General features: G+C 37.8%; 2 protein-coding genes across 2 annotated transcripts; one reads left to right on the top strand and one right to left on the bottom strand.

Moving 5' to 3' along the window:
• Positions 1-2,938: 2,938 nt before the first annotated feature.
• LOC126471096 (hsp90 co-chaperone Cdc37-like) lies at positions 2,939-3,931 on the bottom strand. Its single transcript, XM_050099169.1, has 3 exons — positions 3,830-3,931; positions 3,412-3,683; positions 2,939-3,257 (listed from the first exon to the last, which is right to left on the bottom strand). The coding sequence occupies exons 1-3, from the start codon at positions 3,929-3,931 to the stop codon at positions 2,939-2,941; spliced, it is 693 nt and encodes a 230-aa protein (XP_049955126.1).
• Positions 3,932-7,924: 3,993 nt separating this feature from the next.
• LOC126471095 (hsp90 co-chaperone Cdc37-like) lies at positions 7,925-19,513 on the top strand. Its single transcript, XM_050099168.1, has 5 exons — positions 7,925-7,933; positions 8,129-8,249; positions 8,780-8,941; positions 9,261-9,442; positions 19,388-19,513. Exons 1-5 carry the CDS (start codon positions 7,925-7,927, stop codon positions 19,511-19,513), a joined length of 600 nt encoding a protein of 199 aa, XP_049955125.1.
• Positions 19,514-21,296: the final 1,783 nt, after the last annotated feature.

Here is a 21,296-nt window from a genome sequence, read left to right as displayed (position 1 = left end):
ATTTTTTGCTCTTCCTTAAAGTGAAATACCGTTTTTCACGTAAGATTTCTTTTGGATCTGAAGCTATTTTGTAGCTAATTGTAAGAAAGCACTTGGAACCCTTCAATTCATTTAAGACTTTTCCTGTTCTGGATAACACTATGTGTCAGCGGAAGTAATTGAGTGATTTAACAGACACCAATTGCTGCTGCTTCTGAGCAGCTACCATCACACCTGGTTGGGGGTTCATGCTTTAGTATATTACAGTATCCACGATTTATAACGTTAACTAAACATATTGTAATAGCGGAACAGATCGAAAGTACATGATGGCACATCCCGTCGTTAAGCAAACTACGAGAACCTCCGGAATAACAGAAGTCTGTAGTCAACTTTTCATAATACGTTTGTTTCCGTTGCTATTTTCCGCAGCGGCTGTTAACATCTGTTATTAAGTGTTATCTCTTTTGAGCTGACTGCATTAGAGCATGTTATCTTTATCTTCTTCCGTGTTTATAACGACACTCATCCTCAGTATTAAAACAAAAATATCTTAAATCGCAAAAATTTTATAAAATTATTTCATCGATGTCAGTTACTCCTAAATTACTTTCACGATTTCTTTTCGGTAACATGTACTTCATGTTCATTCAGTGGTGAAAATGGACCTGCTTTTTGTTTTTATTCATATTATTAGGCTTACAATGTCCATATTACCATGCTTTTCACAGTCCAATATCGCCACTCTTGACGCCATGAAAAATTTCTAATTATAAATGGAAGAGATCAAGTTGTGTATGTTCTATGTAAAGGCTCTCTGCTGTTTCACTCCAGACTAAACTACGGGCGACGGCCTTTTTCCGCTGACACCAACGTCCGCAAGAATGGCTTACGCTATTTCGGACGCGGAAACCTTGAAGCAAGAACTAGAATGCCATATGTCTGTATTCAAGCAGACTAGCTGCACAGCGAAACAGATCCGTTGTGCTTTGGTGTTTGGACCTTCCACGGAACCTATAGAAGATGAATGCATAACGTTTGCCTTCCTATCATAAACTATGGCGACACAAGTTATGGGATAGCCATATACACACATACAGAAGGCGGTCGTATCGCCTACACAACGTATAAAAGGGAAGTATATTGGCGGCGCTGTCATCTGTACTCAGGTATTTCGTGTAATAAGGTTACCGACGTGACTGGGACGGTACGACAGGCTTTGAATGCGGAATGGAAACTAGAGCTAGACGCTTGGGACATTCCATTTCTGAAATCGTTATGGAGCAGAGTATTCCTCAGGTGATTCATGTGAAAAAGTTTCCGAGGTGGCTGTGGCCGCACGACGGGAATTAACAGACTCTGAACGTGGAACTGTAATTGGAGCTGGACTCATGGGAATTTCATTTCGGAAATCGTTACGGAATTCAGTATTCCTACATCAGCAGTATCTAGAATGTGCAGAGAAAACCAAATTTCAGGCATTACGTCTCACCATGGACAGAGTAGCGGCTTTTGCGTAGTTTTGTCCGTGTTGGCGGACAAGCAACACAGCGTCAAATAACCTCAGAAATCAACCTGAGACGTACGACGAACATATAACAGTGTGGTGACATTAGGCGTTAATGGGCTCTGTCAGCAGATGACCGGCACGAATGCCTTTGCTAACTGCACGATATCGCCTGCAGCGCCTCTCCTGGCCCCGTGACCATATGGGTTGGATCTTAGACGACTGGTACACAGTAGCCTGTTCATATAAGTCCCGATTTCAATTGGTAAGAGCTGACGGTAGGGTTTGGGTGTCTTGTAGACACCAGAGTATGGACCTAATCGGTCAACAAGGCACTGAGCAAGGTGATGGTGGTTCTGTATTGGTATGGGTTATGTTTACATGGAATGAACCGACAGTTGATTGAAAATCATTACGTTCGGCTTCTTGCAGACCATTTGCACCCATTTATGAATTTCATGTTCATGAAAAACGATGGAAATTTTATGGACGACAAAGGCTACATCACCGGCCACAACTTTTTGCGATTAGTTTGAGAAAAATTCAGGACAATTCGAGCGAATGATTCGGCAGCTAGATCGCCCATCCAGTATGAATTGGACGTAATTGAAAAGTCAGTTGTGAAGAAAATCCTGCACCGGAACTACTTTAACAGTTATGAACGACTATAGAGGCAGCATGTCGCAATAGTTTTGCAGGGTACTTCGAACGACTATTTCAGGCTATGCCACGTCAAGGTACGGAAATACACCCGGTGAAAGGAGGGTCCGACACGACATTAGGAGTTATCTCATGAGTCCTGTCACCACAGTGTATGATGTGAGCGTGTCTTCAAAGACAAGAAGGGTTTTCAAAGAGTAAAACGTTAGACTAGAATTTCGTGCGAAATCCTAGGTTAGGCTGATGCTCTATTGAAGTCAAGCAACCTTCATTCCAAAGATACCTTTGAACCCCACAACACTTGAATAGTCGTGGTCCTGTTGGAGGTGGTATGCAATTGCCTCCTCCGACTTTTGAATTGTCTTACCCAGCCAGCTACAGGGAAATCTAAAGTTAAACGTGGATTTCCAAACACGTCCCGATTCGTCACTTTTCACAGCAACAAAGATTCCATTCGAGAAAGAAGTGATAAGTGATAGATAAAACTAATGTGAATGACTGGACATAGAACACGAGACATTTGGATTTGGAATATGGCACTTTTCCACTTTTAATTTAATTTTGTTTTAGTATGTATTTAGCTCTGATTACAGTATGTCAAACATTGTCTGCTTTTGTAGTAAGACAAATAAATCACAAACAGACATTTATCTTTAAATCAGAAATATCTTTATCTCTGCAACTAAATGTTATTGACTGATATTCAATATTTGCCTTATAATATTTGCGTAAGTACTTTAATATTACTTACATTCATGAAAACACATGAAATATTTTAAGTTTAACACTATTTCAAAACAACTTAATGGCCATCAGAAGCTGTAGTTTCTCTTTCTGTAGATTCTTTTTTTTGTATCTGGAACCCACAAATCCAGAACCTATGCAGCGTTTCATGTGGTACTGTGCTTCTTGTTCAGGCACGTTCAGATTTATTTGTTGAAGTAGTCTTACATCTTGACCTTCAAAACACTTTTCCAATTGTCTTGAGAGGGTTTCTAATATTTTCAGTATATTAAATCCTCCTGAGGCAAGTCTTGCTTTACGTTCCTCTTCTTCGGCTTCAGCCAGAGCGGTCTTCCGTTTCATAGTTGCTCTTGCCTGAATCATTTCTCTGAATGAGTAGAATTAATCATCAAATGGCGTTTTACATTCCTTTCAGTTATCTCAATAAAACAGGATCCAGTACATTCTCGTGCCTTAATATCTAGTTTTTGTGTCATTCCTGTATGTGCTAAATACAGATACGTAGGTGAGCCACATGATACATTAGGTCATGTTTCTCCTCCATCTCCAAACGAATGCACCAAGTAACCAAATAATTTGCTGTATGTTCACTTACATGTTCTGGATGGTCCTTCAGGAAACACAGCATTTCAGAAATCTTTATGAACTTTTCATATTTCGCAAATTGTTCTTTCAAACGTTTTCCTTGTTCCTCTTCAGACAAAACTTCTCGTTTTGGTTTTGGAGCTGTGTTTATTACGGTTCTGACGAATCCTGGTTTACCTATGGCATCAACGCTCCATGGATAGAAGAGCTAGTTTCAGCTTATGCAAATTTTCTTTCTCATTCCTTTCACTTTAGTCAATTTTTTATTTTCTGTGTTTTATTTTCATTTGTTGTTCTACCATTTCCAGTTTATTCCTTCTATCGTCTTTGCTCTTCCATGTGTTCTATTCGTGCCTGATATCTCCATCGGAATAACGATGACGTGTCAATATTAATATGTGTATCATCCTCAAAGTCAGATATTTCAATGTCTTTCCATTTACTGTAGTCCACCATGTTCACTTCAGCTGATTAGCAACATATGGATACGCCTGAAAACAACTGCACTTCAGCATTTTATATTTCCATGGGATCTATACCTCTCGCTCATTTCTGTGAAACCATGCATCAAACAGTGCCATTTCCATATTTTACAAAACGCATTTTTGTCTGTAGGTCACGACTAGATTACGGTAATTTTATCCCGTAAAATATCCCAAAGATTGGTTTCTTCAACGGATGGCTCCATCTACACAGGGGATAGGGGGCTGCAGCGATGGCTTCTGGCCCACACACTTTTGGTTTTCCGCGGCATATAAAGGAGCTGCCGTTTACGGTATTAATCAGTCCTGGCGAGACGTAGCAAACAGTGTTCTGACTTGAAGATGGCGGCCAGGGGGACCCATGAAATATCGTGTCAAGATGATTGCATAATAAGGCAGCATAACCGACAAGAATATTAACAGAACAAGAAGATATGTTATGTTCATGCCCGACGTCAAGTGTCGTGATATTGGAGATTCAAAGGAAAACTGTAGTTTCAGGATGCATGTTTAAAAAAGGAGATACAGATGAAAAGTTTAAAGTACTGATACGTCAGAAAATATCACAGGAACGTACCATAGCTGCAGAGTAACGAGTCATTATTATTCTTGCTGCTTATTACAGCATTATAAACATTTTCGTAAAGACACATTGAAGCAAATAGTATCACTTATTTTCGCTTTTGACGCTATCAGTCTTTCAAAATATTTTATAGTGCGATATATTATGCTTCCTATGTCGAAATGAAGCTGTAGGCTAAGGAAAGGTACGTCCACATTAAGTTGTAAAGAACTAATCAGAATACGTTGTGGTGTGTACTGCACAAGAAAAATTAAGGGACTGATATCATTCTTACTTACACGTTATATAAGATTTTATCAACGCTCATTTCATATAAGGCAGTTCCGTGTTTCCAGTGCTCCACATAATCTCCCAACAAAGCTTCCACAGCCCTTCGCCCTTCCTCCCACACCTGCTTGACAACTGAATTCGCCCTGAGATATGTCCCTCCTGACAGGTACAATCCATTCGTCCCTATCTTTTCTCACATCACAGCTCTCTTCCCACAGTAGACTCTTCTTTTCTTTCCATAATCTTGATCTGGCTCTTATGCAAGTCACATCTATTCCAAATATATTCTCTCCTACCACCAACCCTCCAACATTACACATCTCCACATACCAATCCTCGAGCTTCAGTCACACTCCTCTCAGCAGCACTTAACCCTGTTAACAGCAGTTTATTCTTTCCTGATACAGTGTTCAGAGTTTCTAGAGTAAAATGAAGGATTCCGTCTTTATCAGAAGGAATGCCATCAGAATTTGTGTTTTAAAAGATACCTATCGGTTTTTAACATTATTGTGATAGAACAGTCCTCTTTAATACTAGCAACACCAACGAATTTTTGGTAACGCCCATTGCCAATGGTGGGTGGGCAATCGGAGGGAGTACTTTATAGCAACCATCAAAAGTTTGGAAAAAGTATAATTAGTTATTTGTTGTTTACTTACGTGGACAACGTACTTTTTAAAGACATAATGGTTTGTAAGTAGGGTACAGAAACTGAAAGTATCTTTCAGCACGCTCTTATTTATATCAACTCTCTTTCAATCTACTACCGATGCGGGGGTTACTTTAGAAAATATCATATAGTCCTCTTGATCTGTAGAGTAATGAACATAGAATTCGTGCAAGTGAAGCGAATCACAAAGTTAATTTCGAAAATCACGTAAGAAGCTAGGATGTTTTAATGGCAGGATCCATGGTTTTATTTTCCTTATTCAAGAAATGCTTCCCTATAATCCTGAAGATACTCAGGTTAAGCGTTTGGTTTTTTAACTAACGAAGTTTTGTGGCACAAATATTTTGCATTTTCTTTACATTAATTAATATTGAGGGTAGTGCCATGCGGAATGATATGCGTTTATCAACGGAAACATGATATACACGCGGAACTATCTATTTCATTTAGATCGACTGCAGAATACGTAAATAACCAGTCAGTTTCCTCTGGCTGCTATATTAATTGTAGAGTCAGTGTTAGTTCTCATCCAGTACACATGAAGATAAAAACGAGCCTTTACTCAACTGAAGCTTATGTGAAGTATCCACCGTCTGAAGTCCCTAGATTTGTCTCATCGTATTTAACATGCAATTTCTTTGTAAATTGTTTTTTCTATAGAACTGCAGTTCATATTATTTCGGTCATTTCTTTATCACAATTCGATAATACGAAAAACAATGTTTTGTTTCTTTACTGTTATGTAGCTGTCGAAACGCGTTATAATACATAGAGACTATGTGTCATATTGGCACTCTGTTCTAGCTTAAGCTGAAGCAGTAACAGTTTTATAAAAAGTCGGTTATTGACTTCTGTCAATCCAGAGTTTCTCTTAGATTTGTCAACAGCGGGCTCAGACATTATATACTTTCCATTTCTACCATTGTTATCCTATGCTATGTTTAGTACAAATTATAAATCGTGAATACTGTAATAGATTGAAGTACGAAGCTCCTGCTGTGGATAACGGTAATTTCTCAGATGGAGCAGCAGTTGGTTTTTGATAAATTGATGATTTACGTCTGTTGTTTCGTAGTGTTTCTCAGAATTGGCAACTGCTTCCATAGAATAAAGCCTGTAATGCTATTTGTTTCCTTCCCATCACCGAACAATTTCCATTTTCATGAGGAATTAAGATGATAGATTTTCAGCTCGAGTCTTCCATTAACGTTCTAAATGCAGAATTTTTTTCGAAGAAGCCGTTATATAGCTGGTACAGGACTATAATGTGCTAAAAAAATTAACAAACTGAGTATAACATCTAATTTAAAGAAATATGTTCAGACTAAGTTCTAAAGTAAGTGAAAAGTTTCGGATATTTCCTTAACATTAGCTATACGATCGTTTCAGATCCAAAAGAAATTTTCTGTGGAAAACGGTATTCCATTTTAGAGACGAGCGGAAAATATAATTAGCAGAGCTACTTCCAACATAGCTTTAGTGTTCTGTGTTATGTTCGGCCAACTAAGTTACAACGTCCTGTATCTGTGCTCTCAAAAGCATCTGCAGTGTAAGATCAACTGTAAACACCAGCAGTGTATCTCAGTTACTCAGGTAAGAATATTCCTACATGCAGTGAAGAAACGCAATATAAAATCTGTAGCAACTGATTATCAATTCTTACAACGAACTTAGTGTAAGGAGGTAACAAATTGCTTTAGATTTCATTTTGAGTGATAAACGCTAAAGACAAGAAAGCTGTTCTTAAACAGCTGGTTTTTGAGCTATTTTAGGTTCATAACAAGAGATAAATAATATTCTAAAAATTATATGGGACCATTAAATTACGAAACTTAAAGTATTCGACACTTGTTAAGGTATTTCCTTACAATTTTCTTACCGACGGCAGTTTAACTAGTTCCCATAACTATGTCAAAGAATTCAGTATCTGTAACATACGGAGTAGTAGGAAGCTGTGATTAACAGCTACATGTTTTCGTTAACGAATCGTTAATGTGAACCCTGTTACACAATATATGTCTACAAAAATCAGGGGCAGTAATTATTGTTCATGTAAAGAGTCAGCGACAAAGATGTGATGAAATATGTGTTTAATTTCTTACTGAGTTGATTTTCCATTCTCAACAGTCTATACTGTTTGTAAGCACTGCCATGAAAGAGGATGTAAACTTCCTAAATGTTGAATGGTGCGGTGAATTGTCATCCACTGTACCGACGAACGGTAATCCTGAGGACTTCATCTAGGAGCGCTTACATTACTTCGGACGCGGAACACTTGATACAAAAACTAGAATGTCTTACATGTGTATTCAAGCATAACTAATGTAGATTGTTTGCTTTCCTGCCATTTGCTGGAAGCGTATCTTCAAAGACAGTAAGGTTTCTGAAAAGATAAAATATTAAAAGAGAATTCGTTCGTCAGTCAACGTTAGGCTCGGTTAGAGATGATCTATGTAAGTAAAGCAGTTATCAATCCGAAGATCTCATGTGTTTTTCTTGGGACACCTGAGTTTCTCCCGTCGTATTGAATGTTGTGCTTTGAAAATGACAGCGTGTGCTCCTGTCGAAATATCGGCGATTGTCGGCGACACCACGCGGTTGCAATCCCATAAGTTATTTTAATATTGTAATCTTGTTTGCAAATTCAGATTGCTGAAGGTGAAGATAAAAAAGCATTTGATAATGAACCTCACTCATCCATAGACGAGATTCATTCAACAGCAGCTGTAAAGTTGAAGGTTGCTCTGGCTGAAGCCGACGAAGAAGAATGTTAAATAAGGCTTTGCACAGGAGGAACTGATCAACTGGAAGTCCTAGACAGCCTCCCCAACCCAAAGCACAAAACGTGATTTGATGTAAAACATTTTCAAGAACCAATTCTGAATATAATTGAACAAGGCTCACATTCGTGTCAGAATCAGTATTGGTCTTCAAATATTTAATTTACTTTTATGTATGTGTGTAATATGACATTACTTAGGTAAATTCTATAAGTCAATATTGTTGGGAAATTACTTCTGCAGAACCGATGTTTCTGACTGAAATATGTTATTAGGAAGGCAGACAGTTTTTGACATACTAAAATCAGGATTTTTAAAAATTATAAAATTAAATTAAAAAAACACAAATACAAAATTAAAAGTGGGAAAGTTACGAACTAAACATCAAGATGTCTCGGATTCGACTTCTTTTTATTCTGATAATATTCTTGTCGGTTAGACGGAAGGATACCAAGGAAATATAAAATGCTGAAGTGCAGATGTTTTCCGGTTTATCCATATGTTGCCAATGAGCTTAAGTGAACGTGGTGGCCTACAGTAAATGGAAAGACACTGAAATATCTGACGTTGAAGAAGATACACATCCTTATATCGACACGTCATCATTATTTCGATGGAGACATCAGGCACGAATAGCACGCATGGAAGAGCAAAGACGATGCAAGAAAGAAACTGAAAAAGGTAGAATAAAAAATGATAATAAAACAAAGAAACTAAAAAGTTAACTATTGTGAAAGGAATGGGACAACTAACTCTTCTATAGCTTGAGAAAGAATCTAAAGAAAGAAAGAAAGGAGAAGAGAAATTCGAGAAGAAAGAAAATACAACTCCTTGGACCGCTGATAGCATAGGTAAAACTGGATGCACACAGCTCCAAAGCCCCAAGAGGTACAAGGAATGCTTTAGAAAGAACATATTGTGAAATATGAAAAGTTCGTAAAGAATTCTGAAATGCTACGACGGTATAATGACAGCAAGCCTTTCCTGACGCGTCAACCAGAACATGAAAGTGAACATACAGCAAATTATTTGGTTATTTGGTGCATACATTTGGAGATGGAGGAGAAACATGACCTAATGGATCATGTGTCTCACCTACGTATTTGTATTCAGTACATACAGGAACGGCACAAAAAGTCTATCTTTTTTGCTTCATATGTCTTACCTACAAAGGCAGACAATGTACAAGATATTAAAATCAGAACTTAAAAAAATACTGAAACAAAATAAAATTAAAAGTGGGGAAGCGCCAGACTACAAATCTAAATGTATGGGGTTCTATCACCGGTCAGTCTCAGAAGTTTTTCTGTCACTTATCACTTCTTTCAAGAATGACAATGTTTGTTGGTGTGAAAAATGCCGAGTCAGAGCGTGGTTTCGAATCCATGACTATAGGGCCTCCTATAGCTGGCTGGGTAAGTTAGTTCAAAGGATAGAGGAAGGCAACGGCATGCCATCTCGAAGTGGACCATGTTTAATAAAACACTGGAGCGTTCAAAGGAGTCTTCGGAATGATTTCTGCTTTACTTACTTAGATCATCTTTAACCGTATCTGACCTTGACAGGCGGACGAAACTCTCTTCAAATATTTTATCCTTTCGAAACCGTTCGTGCGATTGAAGTTGCACTCCCAGCAAATGGTAGAAACGCAAACGATCTACATTCGCTTTCCACCCATTGGTTTTCTGTAAACACTCATCACTTTTACCTAAGAAGTCTGCGGTGGCGCAGCACTGCCTAACCGAGGCATGGAAAAATGTATAATGTGACACAGATATTTGGGATCTGTATCCACATTCATTGACTTGACATCCACCATCCTCAGATTAAGTTGAGTAATTGCTATTACTTGAAATTGGAATTCCTTATTTACGTTTCCCACAGTTTCCAGGTATTGTATTACATACAACTTACGACGTAATTATAGAGACAAATCAAAGCCTTTTTCATTTAAAAAATGTTAATAAAATAACAACAAATATCAAGTAAACTAATGTTTTGAAGAACAGCAACTTTCTAACTGGTTGCTTATGGCAGATCTATGATAACAGCGACTTGAAACACACTAAATGATACTCACATTAAGATTCCTGTAAGAGAAATATCATTTCATCGTTTACCCTGACTAATGAATGGAGCATAATATTTCATTCCGCTAGTAATAGACAAGAGGAGAATACTCGTGGCGCTGGTGAAAGATTCTACTATATATGTTAACAGGCAATCCGTTCAACTGTGCGCCATTTCATTTAGGTAATCTACAACCTTTTCCATTATTTTCAAGCAGCGTTGATTATTGTAAATAGACAACGCTTAGGGTTCTTTGCCCCGTAAAATAGAAACCAGTTCTACGACAAAATAAATACACACAGAGTAGTTCTTCACATTTTTGTAACCGACTCTTTACGTGATTAGTAATTAGTACTCTTGATTTTTGTATATTTCTATTGTGTAACAAGATTTGTATTAATGATTCGTAAGGGAAAAAAGCTTCGTACTTTTTCGTATGCTAGAGATACTGAATTCTGTTTCACAGTTACATAAACAAGCAAACTTGTGTTCGGTACCGAAAACTGTTGTAGGAAATACCTGCGTAAGTGTTGAAAACTCGAAGTTTCGTATTTTAGTGGTTACAGGTCATTATGAAATCACTATTTATCTTTTGTTACGATTCCGAAATAGCTCAGTAACCAGTTGCTTTAGAACAACTTTATCGTCTTTACTGTTTGCCATTAAAAATGAAATTTGAGGCAGTTTTTTTACTTCTTTCTACTAATTTCGTGTCAAAAATTGTTAATTAGTAGCTACAAATTTTATATTGCAGTTGTTCTTTGTGTGTAGGAAAATTCTTACCTGAATAACTGAGTTACATTGTTGGTGGTGTTTTATTGATCTTACATTGCAAATTATTTTGCAAGCCACTTACACAGAGAAACGTAACGTGATTGGCCCAATGGAAAACGAAACGCTAAAGATATGTTGGATGTAGCTCACCATTTTATATTTTTTGCTCTTCCTTAAAGTGAAATACCGTTTTTCACGTAAGATTTCTTTTGGATCTGAAGCTATTTTGTAGCTAATTGTAAGAAAGCACTTGGAACCCTTCAATTCATTTAAGACTTTTCCTGTTCTGGATAACACTATGTGTCAGCAGAAGTAATTGAGTGATTTAACAGACACCAATTGCTGCTGCTTCTGAGCAGCTACCATCACACCTGGTTGGGGGTTCATGCTTTAGTATATTACAGTATCCACGATTTATAACGTTAACTAAACATATTGTAATAGCGGAACAGATCGAAAGTACATGATGGCACATCCCGTCGTTAAGCAAACTACGAGAACCTCCGGAATAACAGAAGTCTGTAATCAACTTTTCATAATACGTTTGTTTCCGTTGCTATTTTCCGCAGCGGCTGTTAACATCTGTTATTAAGTGTTATCTCTTTTGAGCTGACTGCATTAGAGCATGTTATCTTCATCTTCTTCCGTGTTTATAACGACACTCATCCTCAGTATTAAAACAAAAATATCTTAAATCGCAAAAATTTTATAAAATTATTTCATCGATGTCAGTTACTCCTAAATTAATTTCACGATTTCTTTTCGGTAACATGTACTTCATGTTCATTCAGTGGTGAAAATGGACCTGCTTTTTGTTTTTATTCATATTATTAGGCTTACAATGTCCATATTACCATGCTTGTCACAGTCCAATATCGCCACTCTTGACGCCATGAAAAATTTCTAATTATAAATGGAAGAGATCAAGTTGTGTATGTTCTATGTAAAGGCTCTCTGCTGTTTCACTCCAGACTAAACTACGGGCGACGGCCTTTTTCCGCTGACACCAACGTCCGCAAGAATGGCTTACGCTATTTCGGACGCGGAAACCTTGAAGCAAGAACTAGAATGCCATATGTCTGTATTCAAGCAGACTAGCTGCACAGCGAAACAGATCCGTTGTGCTTTGGTGTTTGGACCTTCCACGGAACCTATAGAAGATGAATGCATAACGTTTGCCTTTCTATCATAAACTATGGCGACACAAGTTATGGGATAGCCATATACACACATACAGAAGGCGGTCGTATCGCCTACACAACGTATAAAAGGGAAGTATATTGGCGGCGCTGTCATCTGTACTCAGGTATTTCGTGTAATAAGGTTACCGACGTGACTGGGACGGTACGACAGGCTTTGAATGCGGAATGGAAACTAGAGCTAGACGCTTGGGACATTCCATTTCTGAAATCGTTATGGAGCAGAGTATTCCTCAGGTGATTCATGTGAAAAAGTTTCCGAGGTGGCTGTGGCCGCACGACGGGAATTAACAGACTCTGAACGTGGAACTGTAATTGGAGCTGGACTCATGGGAATTTCATTTCGGAAATCGTTACGGAATTCAGTATTCCTACATCAGCAGTATCTAGAATGTGCAGAGGAAACCAAATTTCAGGCATTACGTCTCACCATGGACAGAGTAGCGGCTTTTGCGTAGTTTTGTCCGTGTTGGCGGACAAGCAACACAGCGTCAAATAACCTCAGAAATCAACCTGAGACGTACGACGAACATATAACAGTGTGGTGACATTAGGCGTTAATGGGCTCTGTCAGCAGATGACCGGCACGAATGCCTTTGCTAACTGCACGATATCGCCTGCAGCGCCTCTCCTGGCCCCGTGACCATATGGGTTGGATCTTAGACGACTGGTACACAGTAGCCTGTTCATATAAGTCCCGATTTCTATTGGTAAGAGCTGATGGTAGGGTTTGAGTGTCTTGTAGACACCAGAGTATGGACCTAATTGGTCAACAAGGCACTGAGCAAGGTGATGGTGGTTCTGTATTGGTATGGGTTATGTTTACATGGAATGAACCGACAGTTGATTGAAAATCATTACGTTCGGCTTCTTGCAGACCATTTGCACCCATTTATGAATTTCATGTTCATGAAAAACGATGGAAATTTTATGGACGACAAAGGCTACATCACCGGCCACAATTTTTTGCGATTAGTTTGAGAAAAATTCAGGACATTTCGAGCGAATGATTCGGCAGCCAGATCGCCCATCCAGTATGAATTGGACGTAATTGAAAAGTCAGTTGTGAAGAAAATCCTGCACCGGAACTACGTTAACAGTTATGAACGACTATAGAGGCAGCATGTCCCAATAGTTTTGCAGGGTACTTCGAACGACTATTTCAGGCTATGCCACGTCAAGGTACGGAAATACACCCGGTGAAAGGAGGGTCCGACACGACATTAGGAGTTATCTCATGAGTCCTGTCACCACAATGTATGATGTGAGCGTGTCTTCAAAGACAAGAAGGGTTTTCAAAGAGTAAAACGTTAGACTAGAATTTCGTGCGAAATCCAAGGTTAGGCTGATGCTCTATTGAAGTCAAGCAACCTTCATTCCAAAGATACCTTTGAACCCCACAGCACTTGAATAGTCGTGGTCCTGTTGGAGGTGGTATGCAGTTGCCTCCTCCGACTTTTAAATTGTCTTACCCAGCCAGCTACAGGGAAATCTAAAGTTAAACGTGGATTTCCAAACACGTCCCGATTCGTCACTTTTCACAGCAACAAAGATTCCATTCGAGAAAGAAGTGATAAGTGATAGATAAAACTAATGTGAATGACTGGACATAGAACACGAGACATTTGGATTTGGAATATGGCACTTTTCCACTTTTAATTTAATTTTGTTTTAGTATGTATTTAGCTCTGATTACAGTATGTCAAACATTGTCTGCTTTTGTAGTAAGACAAATAAATCACAAACAGACATTTATCTTTAAATCAGAAATATCTTTATCTCTGCAACTAAATGTTATTGACTGATATTCAATATTTGCCTTATAATATTTGCGTAAGTACTTTAATATTACTTACATTCATGAAAACACATGAAATATTTTAAGTTTAACACTATTTCAAAACAACTTAATGGTCATCAGAAGCTGTAATTTCTCTTTCTGTAGATTCTTTTTTTTGTATCTGGAGCCCACAAATCCAGAACCTATGCAGCGTTTCATGTGGTACTGTGCTTCTTGTTCAGGCACGTTCAGATTTATTTGTTGAAGTAGTCTTACATCTTGACCTTCAAAACACTTTTCCAATTGTCTTGAGAGGGTTTCTAATATTTTCAGTATATTAAATCCTCCTGAGGCAAGTCTTGCTTTACGTTCCTCTTCTTCGGCTTCAGCCAGAGCGGTCTTCCGTTTCATAGTTGCTCTTGCCTGAATCATTTCTCTGAATGAGTAGAATTAATCATCAAATGGCGTTTTACATTCCTTTCAGTTATCTCAATAAAACAGGATCCAGTACATTCTCGTGCCTTAATATCTAGTTTTTGTGTCATTCCTGTATGTGCTAAATACAGATACGTAGGTGAGCCACATGATACATTAGGTCATGTTTCTCCTCCATCTCCAAACGAATGCACCAAGTAACCAAATAATTTGCTGTATGTTCACTTACATGTTCTGGATGGTCCTTCAGGAAACACAGCATTTCAGAAATCTTTATGAACTTTTCATATTTCGCAAATTGTTCTTTCAAACGTTTTCCTTGTTCCTCTTCAGACAAAACTTCTCGTTTTGGTTTTGGAGCTGTGTTTATTACGGTTCTGACGAATCCTGGTTTACCTATGGCATCAACGCTCCATGGATAGAAGAGCTAGTTTCAGCTTATGCAAATTTTCTTTCTCATTCCTTTCACTTTAGTCAATTTTTTATTTTCTGTGTTTTATTTTCATTTGTTGTTCTACCATTTCCAGTTTATTCCTTCTATCGTCTTTGCTCTTCCATGCGTTCTATTCGTGCCTGATATCTCCATCGGAATAACGATGACGTGTCAATATTAATATGTGTATCATCCTCAAAGTCAGATATTTCAATGTCTTTCCATTTACTGTAGTCCACCATGTTCACTTCAGCTGATTAGCAACATATGGATACGCCTGAAAACAACTGCACTTCAGCATTTTATATTTCCATGGGATCTATACCTCTCGCTCATTTCTGTGAAACCATGCATCAAACAGTGCCATTTCAATATTTTACAAAACGCATTTTTGTCTGTAGGTCACGACTAGATTACGGTAATTTTATCCCGTAAAATATCCCAAAGATTGGTTTCTTCAACGGATGGCTCCATCTACACAGGGGATAGGGGGCTGCAGCGATGGCTTCTGGCCCACACACTTTTGGTTTTCCGCGGCATATAAAGGAGCTGCCGTTTACGGTATTAATCAGTTCTGGCGAGACGTAGCAGACAGTGTTCTGACTTGAAGATGGCGGCCAGGGAGACCCATGAAATATCGTGTCAAGATGATTGCATAATAAGGCAGCATAACCGACAAGAATATTAACAGAACAAGAAGATATGTTATGTTCATGCCCGACGTCAAGTGTCGTGATATTGGAGATTCAAAGGAAAACTGTAGTTTCAGAATGGATGTTTAAAAAAGGAGAGACAGATGAAAAGTATAAGTACTGATACGTCAGAAAATATCACAGGAACGTACCATAGCTGCAGAGTAACGAGTCATTATTATTCTTGCTGCTTATTACAGCATTATAAACATTTTCGTAAAGACACATTGAAGCAAATAGTATCACTTATTTTCGCTTTTGACGCTATCAGTCTTTCAAAATATTTTATAGTGCGATATATTATGCTTCCTGTGTCGAAATGAAGCTGTAGGCTAAGGAAAGGTACGTCCACATTAAGTTGTAAAGAACTAATCAGAATACGTTGCGGTGTGTACTGCACAAAAAAATTAAGGGACTGATATCATTCTTACTTACACGTTATATAAGATTTTATCAACGCTCATTTCATATAAGGCAGTTCCGTGTTTCCAGTGCTCCACATAATCTCCCAACAAAGCTTCCACAGCCCTTCGCCCTTCCTCCCACACCTGCTTGACAACTGAATTCGCCCTGAGATATGTCCCTCCTGACAGGTACATTCCATTCGTCCCTATCTTTTCTCACATCACAGCTCTCTTCCCACAGTAGACTCTTCTTTTCTTTCCATAATCTTGATCTGGCTCTTATGCAAGTCACATCTATTCCAAATATATTCTCTCCTACCACCAACCCTCCAACATTACACATCTCCACATACCAATCCTCGAGCTTCAGTCACACTCCTCTCAGCAGCACTTAACCCTGTTAACAGCAGTTTATTCATTCCTGATACAGTGTTCAGAGTTTCTACAGTAAAATGAAGGATTCCGTCTTTATTAGAAGGAATGCCATCAGAATTTGTGTTTTAAAAGATACCTATCGGTTTTTAACATTATTGTGATAGAACAGTCCTCATTAATACTAGCAATACCAACGAATTTTTGGTAACGCCCATTGCCAATGGTGGGTGGGCAATCGGAGGGAGTACTTTATAGCAACCATCAAAAGTTTGGAAAAAGTATAATTAGTTATTTGTTGGTTACTTACGTGGACAACGTACTTTTTAAAGACATAATGGTTTGTAAGTAGGGTACAGAAACTGAAAGTATCTTTCAGCACGCTCTTATTTATATCAACTCTCTTTCAATCTACTACCGATGCGGGGGTTACTTCAGAAAATATCATATAGTCCCCCTGATCTGTAGAGTAATGAACATAGAATTCGTGCAAGTGAAGCGAATCACAAAGTTAATTTCGAAAATCAAGTAAGAAGCTAGGATGTTTTAATGGCAGGATCCATGGTTTTATTTTCCTTATTCAAGAAATGCTTCCCTATAATCCTGAAGATACTCAGGTTAAGTATTTGGTTTTTTACTAACGAAGTTTTGTGGCACAAATATTTTGCATTTTCTTTACATTAATTAATATTGAGGGTAGTGCCATGCGGAATGATATGCGTTTATCAACGGAAACATGATATACACGCGGAACTATCTATTTCATTTAGATCGACTGCAGAATACGTAAATAACCAGTCAGTTTCCTCTGGCTGCTATATTAATTGTAGAGTCAGTGTTAGTTCTCATACAGTACACATGAAGATAAAAACGAGCCTTTACTCAACTGAAGCTTATGTGAAGTATCCACCGTCTGAAGTCCCTAGATTTGTCTCATCGTATTTAACATGCAATTTCTTTGTAAATTTTTTTTTCTATAGAACTGCAGTTCATATTATTTCGGTCATTTCTTTATCACAATTCGATAATACGAAAAACAATGTTTTGTTTCTTTACTGTTATGTAGCTGTCGAAACGCGTTATAATACATAGAGACTATGTGTCATATTGGCACTCTGTTCTAGCTTAAGCTGAAGCAGTAACAGTTTTATAAAAAGTCGGTTATTGACTTCTGTCAATCCAGAGTTTCTCTTAGATTTGTCAACAGCGGGCTCAGACATTATATACTTTCCATTTCTACCATTGTTATCCTATGCTATGTTTAGTACAAATTATAAATCGTGAATACTGTAATAGATTGAAGTACGAAGCTCCTGCTGTGGATAACGGTAATTTCTCAGATGGAGCAGCAGTTGGTTTTTGATAAATTGATGATTTACGTCTGTTGTTTCGTAGTGTTTCTCAGAATTGGCAACTGCTTCCATAGAATAAAGCCTGTAATGCTATTTGTTTCCTTCCCATCACCGAACAATTTCCATTTTCATGAGGAATTAAGATGATAGATTTTCAGCTCGAGTCTTCCATTAACGTTCTAAATGCAGAATTTTTTTCGAAGAAGCCGTTATATAGCTGGTACACGACTATAATGTGCTAAAAAAATTAACAAACTGAGTATAACATCTAATTTAAAGAAATATGTTCAGACTTAGTTCTAAAGTAAGTGAAAAGTTTCGGATATTTCCTTAACATTAGCTATACGATCGTTTCAGATCCAAAAGAAATTTTCTGTGGAAAACGGTATTCCATTTTAGAGACGAGCGGAAAATATAATTAGCAGAGCTACTTCCAACATAGCTTTAGTGTTCTGTTTTATGTTCGGCCAACTAAGTTACAACTTCCTGTATCTGTGGTCTCAAAAGCATCTGCAGTGTAAGATCAACTGTAAACACCAGCAGTGTATCTCAGTTACTCAGGTAAGAATATTCCTACATGCAGTGAAGAAACGCAATATAAAATCTGTAGCAACTGATTATCAATTCTTACAACGAACTTAGTGTAAGGAGGTAACAAATTGCTTTAGATTTCATTTTGAGTGATAAACGCTAAAGACAAGAAAGCTGTTCTTAAACAGCTGGTTTTTGAGCTATTTTAGGTTCATAACAAGAGATAAATAATATTCTAAAAATTATATGGGACCATTAAATTACGAAACTTAAAGTATTCGACACTTGTTAAGGTATTTCCTTACAATTTTCTTACCGACGGCAGTTTAACTAGTTCCCATAACTATGTCAAAGAATTCAGTATCTGTAACATACGGAGTAGTAGGAAGCTGTGATTAACAGCTACATGTTTTCGTTAACGAGTCGTTAATGTGAACCCTGTAACACAATATATGTCTACAAAAATCAGGGGCAGTAATTATTGTTCATGTAAAGAGTCAGCGACAAAGATGTGATGAAATATGTGTTTAATTTCTTACTGAGTTGATTTTCCATTCTCAACAGTCTATACTGTTTGTAAGCACTGCCATGAAAGAGGATGTAAACTTCCTAAATGTTGAATGGTGCGGTGAATTGTCATCCACTGTACCGACGAACGGTAATCCTGAGGACTTCATCTAGGAGCGCTTACATTACTTCGGACGCGGAACACTTGATACAAGAACTAGAATGTCTTACATGTGTATTGAAGCATAACTAATGTAGATTGTTTGCTTTCCAGCCATTTGCTGGAAGCGTATCTTCAAAGACAGGAAGGTTTCTGAAAAGATAAAATATTAAAAGAGAATTCGTTCGTCAGTCAACGTTAGGCTCGGTTAGAGATGATCTATGTAAGTAAAGCAGTTATCAATCCGAAGATCTCATGTGTTTTTCTTGGGACACCTGAGTTTCTCCCGTCGTATTGAATGTTGTGCTTTGAAAATGACAACGTGTGCTCCTGTCGAAATATCGGCGATTGTCGGCGACACCACGCGGTTGCAATCCCATAAGTTATTTTAATATTGTAATCTTGTTTGCAAATTCAGATTGCTGAAGGTGAAGATAAAAAAGCATTTGATAATGAACCTCACTCATCCATAGACGAGATTCATTCAACAGCAGCTGTAAAGTTGAAGGTTGCTCTGGCTGAAGCCGACGAAGAAGAATGTTAAATAAGGCTTTGCACAGGAGGAACTGATCAACTGGAAGTCCTAGACAGCCTCCCCAACCCAAAGCACAAAACGTGATTTGATGTAAAACATTTTCAAGAACCAATTCTGAATATAATTGAACAAGGCTCACATTCGTGTCAGAATCAGTATTGGTCTTCAAATATTTAATTTACTTTTATGTATGTGTGTAATATGACATTACTTAGGTAAATTCTATAAGTCAATATTGTTGGGAAATTACTTCTGCAGAACCGATGTTTCTGACTGAAATATGTTATTAGGAAGGCAGACAGTTTTTGACATACTAAAATCAGGATTTTTAAAAATTATAAAATTAAATTAAAAAAACACAAATACAAAATTAAAAGTGGGAAAGTTACGAACTAAACATCAAGATGTCTCGGATTCGACTTCTTTTTATTCTGATAATATTCTTGTCGGTTAGACGGAAGGATACCAAGGAAATATAAAATGCTGAAGTGCAGATGTTTTCCGGTTTATCCATATGTTGCCAATGAGCTTAAGTGAACGTGGTGGCCTACAGTAAATGGAAAGACACTGAAATATCTGACGTTGAAGATGATACACATCCTTATATCGACACGTCATCATTATTTCGATGGAGACATCAGGCACGAATAGCACGCATGGAAGAGCAAAGACGATGCAAGAAAGAAACTGAAAAAGGTAGAATAAAAAATGATAATAAAACAAAGAAACTAAAAAGTTAACTATTGTGAAAGGAATGGGACAACTAACTCTTCTATAGCTTGAGAAAGAATCTAAAGAAAGAAAGAAAGGAGAAGAGAAATTCGAGAAGAAAGAAAATACAACTCCATGGACCGCTGATAGCATAGGTAAAACTGGATGCACACAGCTCCAAAACCCCAAGAGGTACAAGGAATACTTTAGAAAGAACATATTGTGAAATATGAAAAGTTCGTAAAGAATTCTGAAATGCTACGACGGTATAATGACAGCAAGCGTTTCCTGACGCGTCAACCAGAACATGAAAGTGAACATACAGCAAATTATTTGGTTATTTGGTGCATACATTTGGAGATGGAGGAGAAACATGACCTAATGGATCATGTGTCTCACCTACGTATTTGTATTCAGTACATACAGGAACGGCACAAAAAGTCTATCTTTTTTGCTTCATATGTCTTACCTACAGAGGCAGACAATGTTCAAGATATTAAAATCAGAACTTAAAAAAATACTGAAACAAAATAAAATTAAAAGTGGGGAAGCGCCAGACTACAAATCTAAATGTATGGGGTTCTATCACCGGTCAGTCTCAGAAGTTTTTCTGTCACTTATCACTTCTTTCAAGAATGACAATGTTTGTTGGTGTGAAAAATGCCGAGTCAGAGCGTGGTTTCGAATCCATGACTATAGGGCCTCCTATAGCTGGCTGGGTAAGTTAGTTCAAAGGATAGAGGAAGGCAACGGCATGCCGTCTCGAACAGGACCATGTTTAATAAAACACTGGAGCGTTCAAAGGAGTCTTCGGAATGATTTCTGCTTTACTTACTTAGATCATCTTTAACCGTATCTGACCTTGACAGGCGGACGAAACTCTCTTCTAATATTTTATCCTTTCGAAACCGTTCGTGCGATTGAAGTTGCACTCCCAGCAAATGGTAGAAACGCAAACGATCTACATTCGCTTTCCACCCATTGGTTTTCTGTAAACACTCATCACTTTTACCTAAGAAGTCTGCGGTGGCGCAGCACTGCCTAACCGAGGCATGGAAAAATGTATAATGTGACACAGATA

The sequence above is a fragment of the Schistocerca serialis genome, chromosome 3 (genome assembly GCF_023864345.2).
Source record: "Schistocerca serialis cubense isolate TAMUIC-IGC-003099 chromosome 3, iqSchSeri2.2, whole genome shotgun sequence".
In the NCBI taxonomy this organism is placed as follows: Eukaryota; Metazoa; Arthropoda; class Insecta; order Orthoptera; family Acrididae; genus Schistocerca; species Schistocerca serialis.
The sequence above is the reverse complement of the archived record's forward strand: the minus strand, read 5'-3'. Positions and strand labels throughout refer to the sequence as shown.